A 24127-nucleotide genomic window follows, 5' to 3' on the forward strand; every position below is an offset into this window, starting at 1 on the left:
GAGGAGACGCCATCTACAAGCCAGGAGAGGTGTGCAAGGAACAAACCCTGTGGACGCCTTTATTCAGACTTCGCATTTCCTAGAGCTGGGAGAAATCAGCTTCCCATCCGAGCCCCTAGTCTGTGGTTTTTGCCATGGAAGCCCTGGCAAGCGGACGCACCACCGTTGTGTGGCTCCCCCAGTGTGCTTCAGTGTTCTCTAGAGTGAGTGTGTGGTCGGGCTTTTTCCTGGTTGCAGTTGGCCCACCATGAACACGTGGGAAGAAAAGGACCTGGAGAGGAGGCTTGAGTGTTGGAAAGTGGGGAATTTTTCCCCCAGCTTTAGAGACAACGCGCCAATGAAGATGAGTAGACATCTTTGCCCGCTTCTCAGATTATGCTCCTGGGATGGATTCCTGCTGTGGAAATATGGGGGCCGAAGGATATTGGCCAGTAACGTGGCCGGCAACAGTGATTCTCAGGGGTAACTCAATCCCCCTCTGCCTGCGCCGCTGTGCTTGCTGGGTTACAGTGCCCACTGCCCCTCGCCACGGTGCTAGTGATTGGCTTCAGGAAGGCACTGGGAATCCTGAAAGGGCAGATCATCAGGCGATCACCAGGGGCCTTGGATTCGTGGCGCCAGACTCCTGAACTTGTAGCTGCCACCGGCTTTGACCTGGCCTTCAGGACGTCCCCAGTTAGAGCCCAAGACTGATACTTAGTCAGCCAGAGTGCCCTTCAGGTTACCTGGGAAACCAAATTAGCCACCAGAGGTTGCTTAGCAAGGCAGCAATCAGAGCAAATGGAACTGAATGCCCTTGAGTATCTTCTCAGGCTGTGGAAAATTATTATGAGTCATTCTTGTTCCAAAGCATCGTCTCCTTCCTAGAGGCTGAAATGGTCGCGTCCACAAACTCCATAGGTCACTGAGTCCTCTTGTTCAGTCTCCTAGACCCGTGCACCTATTCTTTTGTAAAACAATTTGATTTCTGCTTTTGTGTTGCATATCTAGATTGGCCAAAAGTTGATGACCCAACTCCAGGACCCCCACTCCCCATATTTCCCCCAGTTTGCGCCTAAATTCTGAAGTGTTTCTCAGAGCACCCCGGCATTGGGAGTGGGCATTGGGCAAGTGGCCCTCATATGCTGGAACTGTTGACTGCTCCCATGCCAATCTTTCTAAAAGATTTATTGATTTATTTATTTGAGAGGTAGAGTTACAGCCAGAGAGAGAGGGAGAGAGAGGGAGAGACAGAGAGAGATAAAGGTCTTCCGTCTACTGGTTCACTCCCCAAATGGCCACAATGACCGGAGCTATGCTGATCCGAAGCCAGGAGTCAGGAGCTTCTTTCTGGTCTCCCACGTGGGTGCAGGGGCCCAAGGACTTGGGCCATCTACTACTGCTTTCCCAGGCCATAAGCAGAGAGCTAGATTGGAAGAGGAGCAGCCAGGACATGAACCTGTTGCCCATATGGAATGCTGGCATCACAGGTAGAAGCTTAGCCTACTATGCCACAGCATTGGAGCTGGATCAGAAGAGGAGTAGCCAGGACGTGAACTGGTGCCCAAAGCACTATGCCACAGTGCCTCCCCGCCCATGCCAATCTTGAGTCCTGATTCACTCACCAAACTGAGTGTTGAAATTTGAAATCTGAGCACAGACGATTTGCAGTCTACCTGTCACCCATCCGTTCTCCATGGCGTTAACTCAATCCCCCTTCTCTCCCACCTATGTGGTTGGAGAGAGAGGGTGGGGACCGCATCCAACGGACAGCAAAAACTTGGTTGTCACCTCACCTTATGAAATGTTGGAAGATGCAGCTTGCCAACTGGTCTCCCCGTCACCACTCCATTTCCCCACTACTTTCCATCTTTCCCGGGATGCGTCATGATACACACAAAACTCACAAGTGCATTTCCACAAGTTGTATTATTCTATCAGTTGAAATAAATGCTGAATTTGTTCAGACATGATATATATGCCAATTAATTATTTGTGTGACAGCTCTGACTTAATGTGTACTTTCTCTCTGCCAAGAAGGTTGATGATAGCTACCGAATATAACTGTTTTGTAGATCTGTCAACATACTTAAAAAAAAAAAAGTTAGCCAGTACATAACATTTCCAAACGATATATAAAGTAAATTATTCTTAGGGGCTGACAGGACTGGGTACTACGTGCCTGCCATGACGGGCTCCTCATGTCTTCACACGATCTTTGGGGGATGCAAGCCACGGTCTGCAGGCTCGGACAGAGGAAATGAAGCTCAGAGAAACGCAGTCACTCCGACGGTCTACGTCTGACTCCAGAGGCCAACTGGGGGCTGCACTGCAGGAATTTTCTCGGAAACGAGGGTGGAGGACAGCCTCTGCCTGCGGGGCAGTGAGGGAGTGCCTTTCGGTCTGATTGCTCTCCTGAAATATTCTGGAGGGAACAGCTCACCACTCCCGCTGCTTTAGCTTCAGAGGGGGCTCCGTTCTGAAGCAGCCCCTGGGCGCTCCTCCTCGGGAACTCGCCTCTGGGTCACTTCTGCGGATGCCAGGGCCATCTGTGCACGCGGATTCTAGCTCCACTTTGCTGGGGTGATCTTACCTTCGAAGGAGTTTGTCTTCAGGTTCTAGGAGTGTCGCCGTCCCAAATACAAACAAGACTGGGAAGCTCCTTGCAGAAGCTTGGGGTAAACACTAAAAAAAAAAACCATTTTTCTCTTAAATCCCTGAGGGGAGAGGAGGCCTTAGGCGCATCCCTGAGGCTAGAGTCTGCCCAGCCCAAGGCACCAGAACTGCTCTCCAGTGCTTCTGGATGTTTCCTGTTCAGCCCTTGGTTGCTCAGGATGCTGGCGATGGTGGCAGTCACCCAGAAGCCACAGGGACCGCTGCCATGAGTGTGCTTGCTTGATTTGTTTCCTTTTATTTACCAGCAAACTTTCCTTTGAAAATGTCAGCCTTTCTCCACAGTGCTGAGACAAACAGGGAACATTTTCCCCGTGCACACAGCTACACAAAGCTTATTAATACAGCTTAATATATAAAACTAAGTCAGGGGGCCCCATGTTGTGGGCTAGCGGGTAAAGTTGCTGCCTGCAGTACCACCATCCCATATGCCACTGGTCCATGTCCCAGCTGCTCCACTTCTGATCCAGCTCCCTGCTAATGTGCCTGAGGAAAGCAGCAGAGGATGGCCCAAGTGCTGGGCCCTGCCACCCGCGTGGGAGACCTGGAAGAAGCTCCTGGCTTCAGCCTGGCCCAGCCCTGTTCCTGGTGGTCATCTGGGGAGTGAACCAGTAGATCTCGCTCTCTTTCTCTTTGTGTCTCCCTCTCCCTCCAGCTCTGGCTTTAAAAATAAATAAATAGGGGCGCTGGATTCTATCCCGGTTGCCCCTCTTCCAGGCCAGCTCTCTGCTATGGCCCGGGAAGGCAGTGGAGGATGGCCCAAGTGCTTGGGCCCTGCACCCGCATGGGAGACCAGGAGAAGCACCTGGCTCCTGGCTTCGGATCAGCGCGATGCGCCGGCCGCAGCGGCCATTGGAGGGTGAACCAGTGGTAAAAAGGAAGACCTTTCTCTCTCTCTCTCACTATTCACTCTGCCTGTCAAAAACAAAAACAAAAACAAAAAACCTTAAAAAAGAAAAAAGATTGCCTCCCAAACTCAGTTATTTAAAAAACAAACCCAAGTCAGGATCTCAAGATGATAATGGCATTTTTAATGCTATTTAATGGAATGGCACAGTTTCCTTCTATTACACATAAAATATATGTTTTTATGAGATAGGGGTTTTCATGTTGGAAAATGTCAAATTTGTATAAAAGCAGTGGTACCTCCGCCCTGATCGAAACAGTCTGAGTGGGGTAGATCTAATTGAATTAGATTTATTTTAGTGTGTGTGTGTGTGTGTGTATAAATACATATATGTATATATAATTACAAAGAGTGTTTTGTAATTTAGGCACATCCCTGAGGCTAGAGTTCGCCCAAGGCAGCAGAGCTGCTTACCAAGGCTTCTGGCTACATTTAAAAAAAAAAAAAAGATTTATCTATTTATTTGAAAGGCAATTAGAGGCACAGAGAGAGAGAGAGAGGGAGAGAGAGAGAGGTATTCCATCAGATGGTTCACTCCCCAGATGGCCGCAATGGTGCAGCTGCACCTACCTGGAGGCAGGAGCCAGGAGCTTCTTCCGGGTCTCCCACGTGGGAGCAGGGGCCCAAGGACTTGGGCCATCTTCTACTGCTTTCCCGCCATAGCAGAGAGCTGGATTGGAAGTAGAGCAGCTGGGACTTGAACCAGGGTGCATATGGGATTCTGGCACTGCAGGCAGCAGCTTTACCCACTACACCACAGCACCGATAGTATTTAAAATACTGAATTATTGGAATTCTCATGATACTAATAGTCAGAAGATCTGAAGAAGTTGCAGTGAAAAGTCTCCCTCTCCCACCTACCAGGACTCCCTGTTCCAGGCTGGAGGAAGCCACGATAACCATTTCTTAGGTATTCTTCGGCAGATCTGCCCATGTGCGTTATTAACGCACATTCTCTCCTGCCGTTTCTAGCATCGCAAATGGCAACTTAGAATCCTCGTCCAGGCTGAACCGCATTTTGCTTTTTTCACCTCATTTTATTTGATGTAAATAGTGGCATGACCTGACAGCAATGATTCTATTTATGGAAGGCAAACCAGCCCCACAGGAAGGGGGTGACAGAGCCTTGGAGGCCCTGCACGCCCTGAGCCCGAGACAGAGTTCCCGATGATCTTTGGTGGCAGTAGCACTAACGGTAGGAGGAGCAGCATCAGGAGGGTTCTGGCAGGGGGCGGAGACTGGGGAATGGCTCCCAGGAGTCCTCGGATTTGAGCCTGCTGGCCACCTTCGCACTTCCTCACCCAGGACACCTGCAATACCTATACCTAATACATGTGTACTGGTAAATTGACTTTTTTCTTTTGTTAATTTGATAGACAGAGCTCTCCCTCACTGAGTCACTCCCCAGACACCTGCCACAGTTGGGCTGGGCCAGGCCAAAGTCAGGGGCAGTCTGGGAGGAGCACCGGGTTCTGTCAATGGTGAGATGCTCTCAGGAGCACCTTGCCAGAGTCCGAAGGTGCTAGCAAAACAGGTTCACCCGAATGCCTAGTAACCCGAATGTCACTAGATTTATGCTTTCATTGTGTTGATGTCTAAAGTTCTTTCTTTTATAGTGTATGAAACTGTAAGTACAGGCATTTATATCTACTTCCGTGGATGTGTGAGTACTTGTAGGTGGATAGAAGCACTATAACACACAAAGATGAAATTAACCTTGGAATGCTAAGCTAAATATTTCCCTTTTAAAAGTGACAAGGAGGGGCCGGCCTGTGGCTTAGCGAGTTAAGCTGCTGCCTGTGATTACTGGCATACCACATGAGTGCTGGTTTGAGTCCCAGCTTCTCCACTTCTGATCAGAGACCTGGGCAGACTTCCAGGTGCCTGGCCCAGCCCTGGCTGTTGTGGTCATTTAGGGGAGTGAACCAGTGAATGGAAAATTGTGTGTGTCTCTCTCTGTGTGTGTGTGTGTCCCTCTCTTTCTAAAAACCTGCCTTTCCCACGTGGGGAACCTGGAAGAAGCTCCTAGCTCCTTGGCTTTGGATCAACACAGCTCCAACCATTGCGGCCATTTGGGGAGTGAACCAGCGGATGGAAGACCTCTCTCTCTCTCTCTCTCTCTCGCTCTCGCTCTCTCTGTAACCCTGCATCTCAAATAAATAAAATCGTGATATGTCCTGTGAGCCTAGGATAAGCATGGGGGAGAGGGCTATCCAATCTAAGGTGGTTCCGGGGAACTTCTCCAAGGCAGTGACATTTCTGTAACACCTTGCAGGAGGAAGGAAAGATGGCTAGGAGAGTGGACCAGGGAGACAGGTTATCCGTATGACTGCGATCCTTACAGGAAGAAAGGTGGGGGAGAGAGAGAGAGCGAGAGAGCGAGAGAGAGCGAGAGCGCGCCAAGTGAATAGTTTGGCAGGTACAACCCAAGGGATGCAGGCAGTGGCCAGAAGCTAGGAGAGAGGCCGGAAACAGATTCTCCCCGAGTCTCATAGGAACCAATCCTGGCCTCATCTTGGTCTTGCACTCTTGTCTCCAGCTCTGTGAAAGAACACATTTCTGTTGCTGAAAGCCACCCAGCTGCGGTTCCACTGCCGGCCTGCACGACACTCACAGGTGGACAACAGGTGTTCCTTAAAGGCACCACGTGCTTGTCAGCCTGTCCACCATCTTCCCAAGGGAACCCCTCTGCCCGCCCACACCCCACCTCGCTCCCACAGATGACTGGTCCACCAGCCAGCAGCTGACCTGGAGGGCGATGTGGCAACATGCATCACAAGTCCTAAAGAACACCCTTATCCTCTGGGTAATTCCATCTCTTAGAAAATACGACGCAAATGCTTGCAAAATATATCAAGGAAAAAAATAGAGCCCAGCCCACCCTCGCAGGCCACAGCTGTGGCTACGTTAGCTGACTCGAGCCCTCCTTTCACGGCCGAATAATGACCTAACAGTTCAGAGAAACAAGCGTGGAGACAGAGAGCAACGTTTATTGACATGCTCCAAGGGAGGCACAGGCCAGCACACGGCAACCTTTCTTCCTGACTCGGGGCGCTTGTCCCTGACGTCCAGGGGTGCTGAGGGGCGGCGTGGCCCTGAGTCGCACACCTTCGGGCTCTCTGAGCACGTGGCTGCAAACCAGACTTTTCGAGTGCAGGTGAGCTCCGTTTGATCATGATGCTTGAACCACAGGTTCAACTGCAAAGCGGGCGGACCTGGGGGGTCCAGCTGTGTCACCCCTGGAGGAGGGTCTCGTGGCCCCTCCCCGGTAGCTCTCCCTGACAAATGGAGAGAACAGCAGGCTCGTGGCTCAGGGTGAATTCTCCGAGTCCCGCCTTCCTTCTGGGAGCCCTCGGCTCTCCGGGGTGTCTCCTGGGCTTGGCCCTCGAGGTGGGGTGCGTCTCAGCCCCTCGTGGGCCTCAGACCCTCGCGTTTGCACGGCGAGCTCGGGGAGCTGGGCCAGGCCGGCTGGGGAGTGCAAGGCACAGACACACACGCTGCAAGGAGCCGCAGTCGGGGTCGCTCCCGCGCGGGCGCGTGTCGCCGCGAGTCCACCTCTGGAGCGTGGGGCGGGCACGGGCGCGCCAAGTTCACCACCGAGAGGGTCCTCGCGCGTTCCTAGAGCGGCCGCCAGCGCCCAGGTACGGGCGCCCGGGGCCTCCCGGACCTCGCCCGCGCCGGCCAGCAGGGGGCAGCACGCCAGGCCCTGCGCGGCCCGACGTGGCGCGGGCGCCGGAGCGCGGCGCTGGGCACGCGGCCTCGGGCGGCCTCGGGGTGGCGGAGCAATGTTGAAATTTAAGTCAATCGGGTGTATATGCGTTTATTTCACGTAGATGTACAGAAGCGCATATAAGACATTTTAAAAAAGCAATGGCTCTAATGGAGCCCTGGGGCCCGGGCCGGGGCCAGGAAGGGCGGGAGGCCTCCCTCGGCTGCCTGTGCCCCAGGCGGGGCCGTGCTGCCCCGGGGGTCCTTTCTTCAAAGGGGGCCATCGCCACGCACCCTGCCGCCGCGGGAGGGGTTTTGACAGGGACCCTGGGCGTCTGCCTGCTGCGAGGCGGCGGTGATGCCGCGGACGGACGTCTCTGCGAGGTCTCGGGAAGAAACTCCCGGGGCGGAGCTGTGGGGCCGCACCCGGGCGTCTTCCCCCATTCATGGAACGTCTGCCCCGGCCTCCGGTGTGCCGCACCTCCGCGCCAGAGGGGCGAGGCGGCCGGCCGGCCCGGGGGCGCCCACACACACCGGGGCCGGCCTGGACGCCCACACACACCGGGGCCGGCCTGGACGCCCACACACACCGGGGCCGGAGGCTAGGGCCGGGCCCGGGGACGTCCACACACACCGGGCCGGCCCGGACGTCCACACACACCGGGGCCCCCTGCGAGCCCAGGGGAGCAGGGCCCCTCCGAGCCGCCCCGGCAAGGCTGGTGTGCGTCTTTCCCTGGCTTCCCAGCCGCAGCGCTGCTGTCGCGGCGGCTTCCTGACAGGCTTTCCTCGGGTCGCCATTTCCCCAGCCTTCCAGGGTTCTCAGTGGTCAGCACCGGATTCCGGCAAGGGTCTAAGACCCCTGAGGAGAACCTCCACCCAGGGAAGCGGGGGTTCCCGAGGACAAACACACGTCAGCCCCAGTCCCAGCCCCTGTCCCAGAAGTAGATGAGCGTGGAGTGTGTCCCTGGATAAGCGGAACGTGACGTTCGGATTCGGCCTGGCAAACATGGAAGCAATGGGGAGACATTGCCCAGGGCAGCGGTCTTGAAGACCCTGCCTCTCTGCCCCCACTCCTGTAGTGTCACAGGGGAAGCTTCTGAAAAACGAGTTTCTTTAAATAAGGGATCCTGGGGCTTAAAACCAAAGCTTGAAAACACCGACAGATGAACCACAGAAAAGCTGGTGGGTCATTGCACATTTGACAGAGATGTTGTGTCTGGAATGTGAGATTCCGCACTGTATTGTAGATCTACTCTCCACGGAGAAGGGGTGAACTCTTCCGAGTAACTGATTGATTTCCTAGGTGGGGACATGTTGTAAGAGGCCCCATCCCAGGTGGAACATACGATGGATTTTTTTACCCTTACACTTGTGGAAGATGCTGGATAACTTCTCTCAGCAAAATAAGGGACTCATTTGATACTCGGTTAAGTTTTTATTGTCTTGAACTTGGAGATTCCTTTCACAGTCAGAAAAACAATCCACAATGCTATTTTCATTCAGGAGGAAAGAGTTTAAATGAAATCCTTAAATTTTGTCATATGCTTTACATTCTGAGTTAAGCTTTTTGGTAAAATGAACACCCAAGCATGTTTGTATGCAGCCTAATGCTTCTTCCAAGACTCTGAGGAGCTGGCACAGATTTGGACAAGAAAAATGTGTATTTCTCTCAACATGTCTACTATCTGGATTAAATGTACTAGAGTTTGGCTGAATTTTGTCTGGGTATTGCCTCGCTTTTTTAGCAGCTCTCTCAGACATATGAGGCTTAATTTTTTTTCGAAACGTATGTCAAAAGGCATCACAAACCTTTGGATTGGTAAGGTGCTGATTGATTCAAAATAGGCTTAGCACCACTGGGTTAAAGTGGGAAAGGAATCATAATTTTAGTTGGACATTGTTATTAAATTGTTCAGAAGGTAACTGTGGGAACCAACTTAGTACCTTTACTTTTGTACAAAATTAATGAGTTTTCAATGGTGACTGTCAATACAATAGGGACTTCTATGAAAATTTGAGCTTAGTTTTTAGAATTTATAAAAATATTTACCTGCAGAAAATTTGATCATGGAACCATGTGGTTCTTGTGCATGGAAGAATGATAAACGTCACATTTCATGGCATCGACTTTTCCTGAGTTTAGCTTTAATCCAGTCAGCTTCAATCCTTGGCATAATTTCAGAATTTGTATATCCCATTAATAAACTGAGTCCTTAGAAAGGTTTTTATGCTTATTAGACTATACTGATTCTAAAAATAAAGTCTACAGTCCTGATATTCATTAAGTAAAATTACTGGTAGTGATAGAAATGTTCATTGGTACATTACGTCATTAAAATTCCACGTTTCAGTACCTGAATCAATAGACAGTAGTGATGCCTCTGACTTCTAAGACTCAAGTTATTCTCAGAACTTGGATGTTGTTTTATGAAGAGAAGTGGCAGCAGAGGTTGTGACCCCAAGAAGGGGTAGCCAGAGCCTGGAGGATCAGAATCAGGGGTGCTATTTGATTAGAGAGCGCCACGTTCCGCCTTACCCAACACATCTCATGACTGATTAGGTGCCAATGTCAGAAATAAATTCAGAAGGGGTGCTGTGTGTGATGACAGATGGCTTCCCTCCCAAAGACCCTAAGGGCTCAATTTAGAATGGGGGTCAGCTTGGTCTTCAGCTATCAACACTGCAGGCATCATCTACTCCGCCCAGATCAGGTGAACTGAGCAGCCCACTGAAATGTTGTCTGGGCTGGGCTGACCAACCAGTGACCTGTCTGTCTGCCTTCAGCCAAGTCCAGACTTAAACACACACCCACAGGACAGTCAGAGCTAGAAATCAGAGGGAAATGGCACTGTTTGCCTTTTATTACTATTATTATTAAAGATCCATGTGGAATTGGGAGGCAGGAGATAATAGCAGGTAGCAGCACACACTTTGGTTCAATACGCTTAGCTTTAAATTCCAGTCACGTGACCTCGGGCTGATTGCTCTGTCTGTTAAAGGGAACACAAATACCAATCTCACAGGGTAGTGCAAGATAAAATGAAATGAAAGCACCCAGTTAGCACAGGGTCTGGAACATGGTAAGGCTCAAGAAATCACGGTGATTATTATCCTTGATAAACTCAAGGTTAGTCTGGTTTCTGGTGTGGTGTTTTCATGTAAGATTATTCATAATATGTGCTGTTTAATTTTATCTTTTCTTGTCTTTTTTTAAAGATTTACTTAATTTATATGAAAGGCAGTCATACGGAGAGGAGAGAGAGAGAGAGAATCTTCCATCCACTGGGTCACTTCCCACTGGCAGCAAAGGCTAGGGCTAAGCCAGGCCGAAGTCAGGAGCCAGGACCTTCACCTGGGTCTCCCAAGTGAGTGGCAGGGGCATGAGTACTTGGGCCATCTTCCACTGCTTTCCCAGGTACATTAGCAAGGAGTTGAATTAGAAGTGGAGCAGCCAGGGCCGGCGCCGCGGCTCACCAGGCTAATCCTCCGCCTTGCGGCACTGGCACACCGGGTTCTAGTCCCGGTAGGGGCACCGATCCTGTCCTGGTTGCCCCCCTTCCAGGCCAGCTCTCTGCTGTGGCCAGGGAGTGCAGTGGAGGATGGCCCAAGTGCTTGGGCCCTGCACCCGCCTGGGAGACCAGGAGAAGCACCTGGCTCCTGCCATCGGATCAGCGCGGTGCGCCGGCCGCAGCACCTACCGCGGCAGCCATTGGAGGGTGAACCAACGGCAAAAGGAAGACCTTTCTCTGTCTCTCTCTCTTTCTGCCTGTCAAAAAAAAAAAAAAAAGAAGAAGAAGTGGAGCAGCCAAGACTTAAACCAGTGCTCATTTGGGATGCTGGCATCACAGGCAGACTTAACCCACAGTGCTACACTGCCAGCCCCTCATCTTTCCCTCTTCCCATCTCTCTCTTCCCCTCTCCTCCTCTCCCCTTCCTTCCTTTCCTACTTCTCTCTCTCCGTCCTTCGGTCCCTTGCTTCCTTCCTGTTTTCACTTCTTTCACTTTAGAGCTATTCTTTGTAGAAAACAGAAACATGAGTGTTAGATGATGCATTTTAATTAAAAAATAACTCATTTCAAGGAACCCAACCCAAAAGAAGTAAATGCAAGATTGACTGAAAAAAAATTTTTTTTTTTAAATCTCCAAGTTCCCACTACGGCCGGGAGGCAGCAAGAGGCTTCAGCAGCCAAAACGCTTTCCCAGAAAGCTGACGCCGGGCTCAGCGTTGCCCTGGCAACAGGAGGGCCTGGCGGGCCTCAGTGCCTGATCCCTTAATCTGAGGAGCTGCCACACAGGGCCTTGGGAAAGATCTCCCAGCGCCACCTGGCCGGTTCCCGCTACGCACATGAAGAGGTGGCCGCTTCCTTTCTGTGGATGACAGCCGCCCAGAGGGCTCCCCGCCCGCCAGGCTTCTGTGCACCCCCAGACCCAGGCTGCGGAGGCGCCTCCGGATTCTAAGTGCAGTCGAGGCAGCACCGGTCTCTAATTCTTTTGTGTGTCCTGGTGGAGTGCAGACAATGCTTTGCACATACGTGGTGCTTGATAAACATGGGGGTGGCTGGGAGACTGGTGTCAGGAACACCCCATTCCCGCCTCTGCCTCCTGGAAGCGCCCTCGACGGCCCCAGGGCTCTCCTCCCAGCTGCTCCGGCTGTACCCCAACGCGGCCTCTCTGCCTAGAAGGCTCCTTTCTACTCTCGCCTCACTCATGGTTTACGACTAACTGCAGTGAACGCTGGCGGGACTTGCTATTTTCCTCAATTGTACTTGAGTCAGATGCCAGTCCCAGGGGAAGGCTTCTCCCCAGTGGGCACGCCAGCCCCAGGGGAGGGCTGGAGTGCAAGTCCCGATTTCACTGGGCCTACTGGGTGTCCTGGCGCCTCAAGGTCTTCACCTGTGAGGGGCGTAAGGATGCTGCATCAGCGTTGCGAAGTCATGCATGCTGTCCTTTGGTACGTGACTGCAGCCCATGGCAATGGCAACCGAGGAGGCTCAAGGTCTGACTTTCTACCTAATTGAGAACAGCCGAAGACACTGCTGGGAGTACCAGAAAATCCAGTGGGGAGGTTGGGCTGTCACCTCCGTGGCTGAGTGGTGAGCTTCAACCCAGTCCACGCCATCAGGCCCCCAGTGCAGTCGCCGGTGTGGTTTGAGTTGAACTTCCCGACACCAGAATCATTTTCAGCTTCTGCCTCTGAGGACATTTCTTTCTTGGAGATCCCTTCTGCAGGACACACGACTAGCCTACTACCTGCCTGAACTGTCTCACTGAATTCAACTGTCATTAGCCATGAGCCGACAGGGAAGTGAGCCAGTGGATGCCAGTGTCTTTGCTGTGTTATTTACGTCTCAGAACAATGGGACCTTTATTAGCCCATTTAACAGGTGAGGGGACACACAACCGTTAGGTGTAAAGCCATCTCTGGCTCAGAGGCTGCCTCTACTGAGCTTGTTTTCTGTTTGACGTGGGCCTTGGGCTGCTAGCAAAGATTAGGGCAGACGGAAAGCAGGAATCATGATGGCACTGAAGGGGTCAGGACCAGGGCAGGGGCGACTGGGACTCAGCGTGCAGGGGTGCAGGAGGCGGGGACAAGAAGCAGGCCTGGAGTGGAGGAAGGGAAAGCAGTTCAGAGGCCCCCCGGCAGCCCAGCCCCACAAAAGGAGGACCAGTCTTTGCCTATATTTGGTTTAATCTACTTAAAAACCAGATGTCCCAGGAAAAGACAGTCTCCTAAGCCCTGTCCCCATCTGACCCCACGGTATGCTGATAACTCACATCACAAATATTTCTCACTTAGATTCTGCCCCAAACCACCAGGTCCCCACTGAAGCCTGAACACATCCAACACTCCAAGTCCAGGCCCTGTAAAAGACTGAGCAGCGACAGTCCCCCACAAACGCCTCCACAATGCCTCTGCCGACCTCTCTTTGGGACTCCCAATATCCTGTTGCTTCAAAGAACCCACTGCTCTGCCACCCTTTCAATCTCCAACCCCCCCAGTCCCGTGACCTGTGACCTGTCCACGGCACACAGCTGCCCCTCCCCTCCTCTGTCTGATGTCTGAGTTTCCTTCTCCATCACACAGGGTCCCTGGGGTCTACTGGCATCACATCTCTCTCCTGATCGACAGTCTCCATGGATTCTCACAGAAGATCAATTTCAACTCCACAGCCTTGCAGTCTTAGCTCCAAGACCCTCTCTGTACCCCAGTGCACCCCGAGCCAGCGTTTGGCCCATTTCTCCCAAGACCAGCCCTTTGGCCGGCTCATGGGTTTCATCACTCACTGTCCCCTGTCATCCTCGGGGCTGACTTGCCACACTTCTGGCTGAAGCCATGCCCAGTTGGAAGGTGTGCCTTTTTCTGATCTCTGGAAATCCTCCCTCACCCACAGACCCAGCTCAGACTCCACCTCCTGCAGCCTGGAGGGTACTTATGCCCCGCTTGTCACTGTATGTATACTGCAGCCCAACAAAATGACCTGTCCCTCTACCTGGCCCAGCTCTCCAGCTGGCTCCTGGGATCGCAGTGGGCGCTGGCTGACCCTCCAGCCCTTCGTGCCACACTCCCTCCTCTGGCTGCCACCCCAACATCCTAGCATCATGGGAGGGACTAGCAGTGTTAATGGAGTTCTTGGGCCCTTACTCCCCACCTCTCCCTGTGCCTCAGTTCTACAAAGGAGGAGAGGGAGCTGACAATCTCTTTGGTCCCCCAGGTCAAGAATATAGAACGCACTACTGCCTCCATGCAAATTCCCTTTTCCGAACCCCCTTCAGCATCCTGTCGCAAGCTGCCATGCAGCTCCCCTCTCGGGCTGTCCTCCCTGTCTCCCAGGTTTACAGGGCTGAACCCCGCGCTCCGCTGGCCTCCAGGAATTGTCCCTCCACACTGCCCGGGTTTGCTCTGGGCACTGCTAAGCCCAGGTGCAGAGTGAGAGTGAATGGCTCTGTGGGCGATGTCCTCGGCCTGCAGTTTCTCTTTCTAGGGTAGAAAGCTGCAGGGTGATTGGGAATTAGGAGACAACCTAAGAGAGGCCGGCGCCGTGGCTCAATAGGCTAATCCTCTGCCTTGCGGCGCCGGCACACTGGGTTCTAGTCCCGGTCGGGGCGCCGGATCCTGTCCCGGTTGCCCCTCTTCCAGGTCAGCTCTCTGCTGTGGCCAGGGAGTGCAGTGGAGGATGGCCCAAGTGCTTGGGCCCTGCACCCGCCTGGGAGACCAGGAGAAGCACCTGGCTCCTGCCATCAGATGAGCGTGGTGCGCCAGCCACAGCGCACCTACCGCGGCGGCCATTGGAGGGTGAACCAACGGCAAAAAGGAAGACCTTTCTCTCTATCTCTCTCTCACTGTCCACTCTGCCTGTCAAAAAAAAAAAAAAAAAAAAAAAAAGACAACCTAAGAGAAACCAGCACTCGTCAGTGCATTCAACAAATCTAGTAATAAGTAATAAATAATATATAATAAATCAAGTAATACAATGTTCTGACCGGTGGCCTTTGTGGCTTCCCCGGAGATGGCACCAGGGGCTTCTGCGGCCCTTTCCTGCGTCTCCCAGCCCCTGCACTGCTCTGCCGGGGTTGAGCAGGGCAGGAAAGCCTGGGCCCTGAGGGTGGGGTACAGCTTTTGCTATAGGCCCTTCTTCCTAGCTCACTCCAAACCTGTCACTGTCCCTGACCATTCTGGTCAACCTGGACCTGTCCGAGTGGACACCAAGGCACACCCAAGAGTCCGCAGCCAGGAGCTTCTGTCTCTCCCAGGCCAGCCCCACCCACCTCTCCCCTTCCACTTCACAAGCGCTGGGATCCGCTGCTTGACCACGGGACAGCTGACACTAGGCACACGTGCCCTGGGGACGCTTTTTCAACCCCGCCCCTTCAAAAACCAAACAAAAATGGCAAACAGGAAACGCTCGTCTTTTAAAAATTACTCTATTATTATTATCAAATAGAACCACAGTATCCAAAAGGGAATTATAAAGTTCTATCCCCAGCTAAACGGGCCCTGCACCGCCCCTCCGAGTGGCCGGCGGCCAAATCACTCCCCCCGTGCTGATTGATTTCATCCATTTTATTGTCAAGGAAATTAACAGCCCGAAAGGGGTTCCCCAGGCCCCCGCCCCCGCGCTCTCCCCCCACCCACCACGGGCCCGGGGGAAACGCGGCAGCGGGCGACCTGGTTTCACTACCCCCAAGTTCCTGGGGAGAAGGGACGAAAGGGGAGGGGGGCTCACAGCAAAAGGGCTCCGGGGCGCCCCGCCCCCGCCCGCCGGGCGCTGTCCGAGGCGGGGCGGGGCGCGCGCTCACTCGCCCGTGTGGGTCCGCAGGTGGTACTTGAGCGACTGCTTGTAGCGGAAGCACTTGGCGCAGTGCGTGCAGGGGTAGGGCCGCTCGCCCGTGTGCGCGCGCTGGTGCTCCAGCAGGTGGTGCTTCTGCGTGAAGCGCTTGCCGCACTCGGCGCAGTGGTAGGGCCGCTCGCCCGTGTGGATGCGCCGGTGCTCCAGCAGGTGGTGCTTGCGGATGAAGCTCTTGCCGCACTCGGGGCAGGCGTGCGGCCGCTCGCGCGAGTGCACGCGGCAGTGGTTGGTGAGCTTGGACTTCTCGCTGAAGCTCTTCTCGCACTCGGGGCACTTGAAGGGCCGCTCGCCCGTGTGAGTCCGCTGGTGGCGCAGCAGGTGCGACGGGCGGCTGAAGCTCTTGCCGCACAGGCTGCAGATGAAGGAGACCTCGTGCTTGCCGGCGTGCACGCGCTGGTGGATCACCAGGCTGATGTGCAGGCGGAAGCTCTTCTTGCACTCCGGGCACGTGTAGGGCCGCTCGCCCGTGTGCGTGATCTGGTGTTTGGTCAGGCTCGACTTGTGGCTGAAGCTGCTGTCGCACTCGGGGCACTTGTAGGGCTTGGGGCCGCCGCCGCCGCTGCCGGAGCTGGGCGACTTGGGGCGCGGCTTGAGCGGCGCGTGCTTGGGGTTGAAGGCGGGCCCGCGCTCGGGCGAGCCGTAGCCGCTGCGCACGCGGTGGATGCGCTGGTGCAGCGTGAGCTGCTGCTTGTGCCGGAAGCTGATCTCGCACTCGGCGCACTCGTAGGGCCCCTCCTTGATGTGGTTGCGCTGGTGGATGATGAGGTTGATCTTCAGCCGGAAGCTCTTGCCGCACTCCATGCAGGTGAAGGGCCGCTCGCCGCGCCGGTTGCGCTGCTGCTGGCTGGCCGAGCCGCGGCCCTCCCCGAGGTGCCGCTCGCCGCGCACCGCCGGCGCCAGCCTCTTCACGGCCGGGTTGCCCAGCTGCAGGGGCGGGGGGCTCTCCTCGCCTTCCGGGGACATCTCGCCGGGCAGCGGGGTCTGGTAGATGCTGGCGTCGTACCTTCCCGACAGCTGCCCGAGGGCCTGGAGGTGCTGCGGCAGCTCGTCGTCGTCGTCGTCCTCCTCCTCCTCATCCTGCTCCTCCGTCTTGATCACGATGCCCTCTGCCAGGGGACAGGGCGAGAGGGAGAGAGGGGCGTTAGCGTGCGGAGCGTGCACTGTGGCAGCCTCACCAACAGGCAGGGCACAAACACCAGAGCCCCGGGCTCCTGCAGAACACAGCTGGGGGGGGGGGTGTCAGACGTGTGACCCCGGCTGGCCACGCTGTTTGGTCCAGGGACGGGCCAGACCGGCGGAGACGGCCTCTTGCTGGTATGATGGGAAGCTGCTGGTGGAACGGGACCCAGCAGGCAAAAAAGGAACTGGCCCAGAGCTGGCACGGGGGGTGCGAGGCTCCAGCCTTGGCTGACGTTGGCACACTCAAGAACGTACCGATCACTTGAGTTAATAGCTCCCTTTTTAGTGTAGGCTACTTAAGAGCGCGGTTTTTACCGGTTCCATGGTCAAGGCGTCCTCGGGCTCCGCTCTGGCTAACGCAGACTGGTCTGCTACTATCCCGAATCCACCTGCAGATTTCTCCTCCCCGTGCCGTCACCCATGCTCCTCCAGCAACTTCCCCTTCCTCTCCATATCTCCCTCGGGGATCCCAAATGGCAGCCCTGGGCCCCTCCTGAGTCCCCGGGACGGCTGGTGCTCCCCCACCCCCATGTAGGCCCCACTGCAGCCTATCAGGCACAGTGGCTCTCCCAAGCTTGAGGCTGGGCTCCGTGGCTTTTCCCTGTCTTCCCCGCAGCTCCAGTGTGCAGGGTCAGGTACACCAGACGTACCCATGTCCTCCTCATCCCCACCCTGCCACCCTGTCGCCTAGGCCTTTGGGGCCCAAACCATGCCACGTTGCACAGGTGCCCGTGAGAATGTCAGTAGAGGAAATGCAGTTCTGTGCCTCTTTGCAATGTCTCAGGGCCTTGTGCTCACTGCCACTCCCTAAGCACAGTTAACGGGGAGCTCTATTTTTAGTGGCTGACTCCGTGCCACATGAGAAGGTCACTCTTCTTGGAGCTCAACTGTGAGACCTAAGATATGACCACAGCCTGCATTTGCAGAATTCTTAGAAACAAAGATTTTTTTTTTTTTTAAAATGCCTTCATGCCTGCCCTCTTTTTTCACGGGTTCAACACCTGGTTACAGGACATCCCCATTTCACAGATGGGACATCCAAGCCCAGAGATGCCAAGGGATGTTTCCCAGTGAAGTCAATAAAGTCACAGGCATTTGCTGAGCCTGCAGTTTAGGGACAAGGCCAGTGAAGCTGGCGACGTTGTGACTCCTAGGCCACAGCACTCTCCTAACGCCAGGCAGGTTCAGGTGTTGACATCAGGACAGAGGTGTGCCGCAGTGCTGCCTGGGTATGTCAGGAGGCTCGGGGGGAGCCTCCCAGGACCTCCCCTGAGCACCAGGCTAACAGATCAGGCAGGAGACAGCTGTAGAGCTTGCTAACTAGGTGCCTGGCGTTTATCCTGAGAACACACAGGTGTGTGTGGAAGGCAGGGCCTTTAGAGAGCTAAACTCTCCTGCAGCATCAGACTTGCTTGATAAAAATGAAATACTTGGCCCTGAAATTTAAGACTCAAAATCCCACCAACTATTTTTAGTAGTTTTCTAAGGTTCTACTAGAATTAATGGCCTGAATGGCAATGTGGAATTTATTTTATGATCCTCCCAATTTAGCACATATTCAGAATGGGCCTTATGTCTTTTCACTGTACTTTTCTGAAAGACAATGATGCATATTAAAAAGATTTCTGAAACATCATGCAGTTATTTAAAAATAAGGGGTTTGAGGGGTTGGCGCTGTGGTGCAGCAGGTAAAGCCACCACCTGCAGTGCCAGCATCCCATATGGGTGCCTGTTCAAGTCCTGGCTGCTTCACTTCTGATCCAGCTCTCTGCTATGGCCTGGGAAAGCAGTAGAAGATGGCCCAAGTGTTTGGGCCCCTGCACCTGCATGGAAGACACGAAGAAGCTCCTGGCTCCAAGTGGCTCATCCCAGGACTCCTGGGATGGTGGGGCACCAGAGATAATCAGTCTCTAACCATGTGCTTAGATTGGGCACCGCTAGCCCTGTGACGGCTCCTCTACTCACCGGGAGCCACAGTGAGCAGAATGGTGATGCTGAGGTTTCATCACCAAAGAAAAACAACGGCTCAATTCTACCACAGACAGACGGTACAGTAGTCTTTTTTAAAAAAACATGCTCCTGGGGCCAGCATAATGGGTTAATGCGACACCGGCATCCCATAGGGTAACCAGTTCAAGTTCCAGCTGCTCCACTGCCGACCCAGCTCCCTGCTGCTGTGCCCGGGAAGGCAGTGGAGGACAGCCCGAGTGCTTGGGTCCCTGCACCTGCATAGGAGACCCAGAAGAAGCTCCTGGCTTCGGCCCAGACAAGCCCCAGCCGTTGTGGCCATCTGGGGAATGAACCAGTGGATGCAAGATTTCTATCTCTCCCTACCTTTCTGTAACCCTGCCTGTCAAATAAATAAATGAATCTTTCAAAAAAAAAAAAAAAATCAAAAAATAAAAGACGTGCTCTCCAGGGTTGACCTCTCCAAGTTCACTGAGGCATCTAGTGTGACACCAGATGATCAAAGAGGCAGGAGAGAGTGAAGTTCTCGCCTTGCCACCATGTGGGTGACCTTGGGCAACTTCCTTGAGCTTCTCTGCGTTAGGATGAGAGGCTGGACAGATGGTCTCTAGGATCCCTCTGAGAGCTGTCTAGACAGATCTTCAGACGTAACACCTTCCCACTCTGCTCAGATACAAAGCCTTGGAAAACCTTTACACTGGAAACCCACGCCCGAGGCCGTGCTTGGCCCTGTCTCCCAGCTGCGGCCCCCCATCGGCCCCATGGGTGTCCATGGCTTTCCCTGGCGCCAGGGCCCGTGTGGAGGCCCCGCCCTGGGGCGCAGAGCTTACCTGTGCAGTTTCTCTGCTGCACCAGCATCTGCTTGAGCTCGCTGAATTCGCCCGAGCCGTCCGGAGACTCCTCGAGCGCGTTCTCCTGCTCCTGCATGTCCAGGTCTGGCTGCTCTCCACAGGTGTCGCCCAGCTCCGAGTCCTGAAAGCCGTGTTCTTCCACCTGTCCCATCAGGGGCTCAGGAGTCTCCAGGCTCTCGGAGCCCTCGTCGTTGGTCTGCACCTCGATCTTAATCACGATGCCGTCGTGGGCTGGGGGCGGGTGGGGGGGAGAGAATCCAGAACATGTTAACGCCACCTGCCCAGGTTTCTACAGCCCTAGAACCTGCATTTCAATGACTCTTATTTGAGAGATCCTGAAGAACAGTTACCGAGGTGAGCAGATAGATGGACTCTCTGTAGCCTTGAACACCACTAAAAACTGGAGTCAAGGTAAAATAAATGTGAAGTGTGTTTTCCAGGACTCTCACCCTGTTTTTAAAGTGTGCAGCATTGTCGGGTGTGTGTCAAAGGCACTCTTGTTCCCTCTCCTAGGTTAAGCCAGCCAAAGTCAACAGTTTCCCACTTGCTCTCTCCCACCAGGCCAAATAAAGAAAATCTCACCACTCTCCCCCTCTGGCCCACCCCTGGAGGTTCCACTGGCAGACTGAAAGCTCGGAGCCTCCTCCCGGCTCAGGTCTGCGAGCACACATACGTGCGCAATGGGGGCATGTGGGTTTGCGTGGTTTTGGTTGAACAGCTTCTCCTTATACATGCTGCCCTGCGTTTGTGTGCTTCTGAAACTTGCCTATGGGTCTGCTGACTTCAAATGCGTCAGTACACACACAGCATCATTTTACACAAATGGGATTATAACACTTTCTTTTTTGGGGGGGGGTGTTTTTCCCCTTTATTTTGTCCTCCTCCTGCCTGACTTACCATTTCAGTTACGATTGCCTGGTGACTTCTACAATCAATCAGGACCTTTTCTATGCTAATACAGTTATTCGCAACAGCACATACAACATCATGTGTGTTTATTTTTGGCCTTTACTGGTGTTTAGAACAGCACACTTGCCTTCTGTTGCTCCTTTATGTTCCTTTCCTCAAGTATCTTATGGAGATCCCTTCAAACCCATTCTACGGCGCCACTGCATTCTTTTTAAATGCTGCGTACATTCCATGGTGAGAATAATACTGTGATTTAAAATTCAACCATTCCCTAATACAACATTCACTTTTTTCCCCAGTCTTTTTCTATTGTGAGCAATATTGCAAATACACATTTGTTTAAATTTTATACTCTTTTTTTTTTTTTATAGGCAGAGTGGACAGTGAGAGAGAGACAGAGAGAAAGGTCTTCCTTTGCCGTTGGTTCACTCTCCAATGGCCACTGCGGCCGGCGCACCACGCTGATCCGAAGCCAGGAGCCAGGTGCTTCTCCTGGTCTCCCATGGGGTGCAGGGCCCAAGCACTTGGGCCATCCTCCACTGCACTCCCTGGCCACAGCAGAGAGCTGGCCTGGAAGAGGGGCAACCGGGACAGAATCTGGTGCCCCTACCGGGACTAGAACCCGGTGTGCCAGTGCCGCAAGGCGGAGGATTAGCCTGTTGAGCCACGGCGCTGGCCCGTTTAAAGTTTTAAGTACAAAATAGTGGTTTTTTTCCTGCAGAATCAAAGGTGTATATATTTTCATTTTTTAAAGGTCAATTAATTTTTTTCAGTTTATGTGAAAGACAGAAAGAGAAAAGAGACAGATCTTGATCTTCCATCCTCTGGTTCACTCTTCAAATGCCTACAACAACCAGGGCTGATCCAGGCCAAAGCCAGGAGCCCAGAACTCAGGCTGGGTCTCCCACGTGAGTGGCAGGAACCCAGGTACTTGAGCTGCCACCTGCTGCCTCCCACGGAGCACATTAGCAGGAGGCTGATTGGAAGTGCAATAGCTGGGACTCAAACCAGGCCTTCTGAAAGGAGATGCGGTTGAACTGCCCTGCCAAATGCCCAGCCCTACTTAAAATTTGGACAGATGTCACCAGGCTGCTTTTCAATAAAGCCTGCGTGAGACTCTCCTTCCCTCCTCAACCCAGGCAGCAGCAGATACTTCTGCTCCTCTTAATTCTCCTCAAGCAGACATAAAGTGGTAACTTCCTTACACTCCAACTCCACTTCTCTGACAGGGCAAGTTCGAATAGAATTTCCTTTACTTCAAGGTCTTTCAGGTTCGATTTATGTTAACTGTGTATGTGTATCTTTGACTCAGTTCTAATTAGACTGTGTTTTCTCATCAACTTTTAAGAATTATTTTACTAAAGATAACCATTTTTCTTTATCTGAATCTCAAATCTACCATTTTCCTGCTGCTGTGACGTGTGGCTCCTCTGCCGAAAGCCTTCCTACTGTCATCTCATGGCGCCTTGATTTTCTTAGTTAAGGTCTCCTCTGGTTCCAGGTTTTTCTTCTGGTCTACTAGGTTTTACTGCAGTGTTTTTATTGTCTTATTAGCACTGAGGTCATTAATTGACCCGAAATTTGTTTTTATTTCGTAAATGGTGTGAGGAAGGGGTTCAACTTTATTTTCTTCCATATGGATAGACCTGTGAAACCATAAACACTTTTACAGTTAGGGCCAGTGCTGTGGCACAGTGATTTAAGTCACTGTCTGCAGTGTAGCACTTCATATGGGCACCGGTTCAAGTCCTGGCTGCTCAACTTCCAAACCAGCTGCCTGCTAATGTGCTCAGGAAAGCAGCAGCATCCGATGGCCCAAGTGCTAGGGCCCCTGAACCCATGTGAAGGACCTGAATGAAGCTCCTGGCTCCTAGCTTTGGCCTGGCCCAGCTCTAGCCATTGTGGCCATTGGGGAGTGAACCAGCAAATGGAAGATCTCTCTTTCTCTCTTGCTGTCTCTCTCTCTATAACTCTGACTTTCAAATAAATAAATATATACATATAAGAAAATCACTTGATAGCTGAGGAACTTCTATGTGTGTAATACACAAACATTCATTCATTCATTCATTCACTGAATGTTTATTAACATATTTACTGAGCACCATGAACATGCCGTGTGGTGTCCTCCTGGTTTAGGCCGTGTTAGAGAACAAAATATAAACTTTCCTGACTTTACAAACTTCGGAAAATATTTTTGCTTGCCTACTCGCTAAGACAAATTTTCAAAACTATGCACCCCCTTGCACCTTTTAAAAATATGCAAAATGCATCAGTAACTGTAAAAGACGTAATTTCTGCGGTACTGTAAATATTGATATTCTGAAGTAAACTCTTCCATCACCCTTTAATGTCACCAGTGGAATCTCAGATCCCTAGCAATTTTAAACCTGCCATTATTCACTTAAAATGTTCACAAACAAGTTCTTCTTTGGTAGTTGGAATTTTTATATCATTCCTTTTCACCTTGCGTTTCTATTTCCATTCCCACTTTGCCCACAGAATTTTATCCTAATAGAACACATTTTTATGCTTAGAAGTCTTTTACTGATCACCTTGTCTGTTGCTATGCCACAAAAATGTGCACATAAATTAAAATTTTCAATTTGCTTTCATTTCTAGTAAACCATAGGACTCTAACCTTTAATTTTTCTCCTGGTTTAATTTATACTAAATGACTATTACTACATAATTACAAACAATTATCTAAGATACAAAACAAAAAAATGTTTGGAAATGTTTCTCTTGTAAGGATAAATAGGAATTTCCCCCAATTAGCTCACTTATCTGACACTGAATACATACTCGTATTGTAGAATGAGACAGAGTTCAGAATCAATTCTATTTTTCAATTTTATAAGTGTAAGCATCGGGAAACCTCATTTACATCAATATGTAGATTGTCACTTGATTATATGAACTTTTTATGAGTTATATGCCACAAAAAGTCACATGGATAACATATTATCAAAAATTGCTTTTAGGCCGGCGCCGTGGCTTAGCAGGCTAATCCTCTGCCTTGTGGCGCCGGCACACCAGGTTCTAGTCCGGTCGGGGCGCCGGATTCTATCCCGGTTGCCCCTCTTCCAGGCCAGCTCTCTGCTATGGCCCGGGAGTGCAGTGGAGGATGGCCCAAGTGCTTGGGCCCTGCACCCGCATGAGAGACCAGGAGAAGCACCTGGCTCCTGGCTTCGGATCAACGCGATGTGCCGGCCGCAGCGGCCATTGGAGGGTGAACCAACGGCAAAAGGAAGACCTTTCTCTCTGTCTCTCTCTCTCACTATCCACTCTGCCTGTCAAAAAAAATAATAATAATAAATAAAATAAATAAATAAAAATTAAAAATTGCTTTTAATGACCTGTTAGCTAAATATTGCAAACAACCCAATTTGCCCAAGAACTTGCCATCTAGGCCCCAGAGTGCACTCTAACATTCTGGATTATCTTTGTGTTTGGTGACCCACGGGCCTTATCTCTTGGAGAAATGCTCCTAATAAGAGACACATGGGGAGCTGGTGCTGTGGCATAGCGAGTTAAGCCTCTGCCTGTGACACCAGCATCCCATATGGGCACTAGTTCGAGTTCTGGCTGCTCCATTTCTGATC

At 52.3% G+C, this 24127-nt stretch overlaps 1 protein-coding gene across 2 annotated transcripts in view; it reads right to left on the bottom strand.

Annotated features, from left to right (window-relative positions):
• Positions 1 to 15184: 15184 nt before the first annotated feature.
• The window catches only part of ZNF777 (zinc finger protein 777), a 32275-nt gene continuing 23332 nt past the window's right edge, over positions 15185 to 24127 (bottom strand). For both annotated transcript variants that reach the window (XM_062193818.1, XM_062193761.1), the window contains exons 5-6: positions 19593 to 19844; positions 15185 to 16721 (exon numbers count right to left, since the gene is read on the bottom strand). In XM_062193818.1, the coding sequence (XP_062049802.1) occupies positions 15562 to 16721; positions 19593 to 19844 (1412 nt within the window). In that variant the 3' untranslated portion in view covers positions 15185 to 15561. The remainder of the gene's footprint in view (positions 16722 to 19592; positions 19845 to 24127) is intronic.

The sequence above is a fragment of the Lepus europaeus genome, chromosome 1 (assembly GCF_033115175.1).
Source record: "Lepus europaeus isolate LE1 chromosome 1, mLepTim1.pri, whole genome shotgun sequence".
In the NCBI taxonomy this organism is placed as follows: Eukaryota; Metazoa; Chordata; class Mammalia; order Lagomorpha; family Leporidae; genus Lepus; species Lepus europaeus.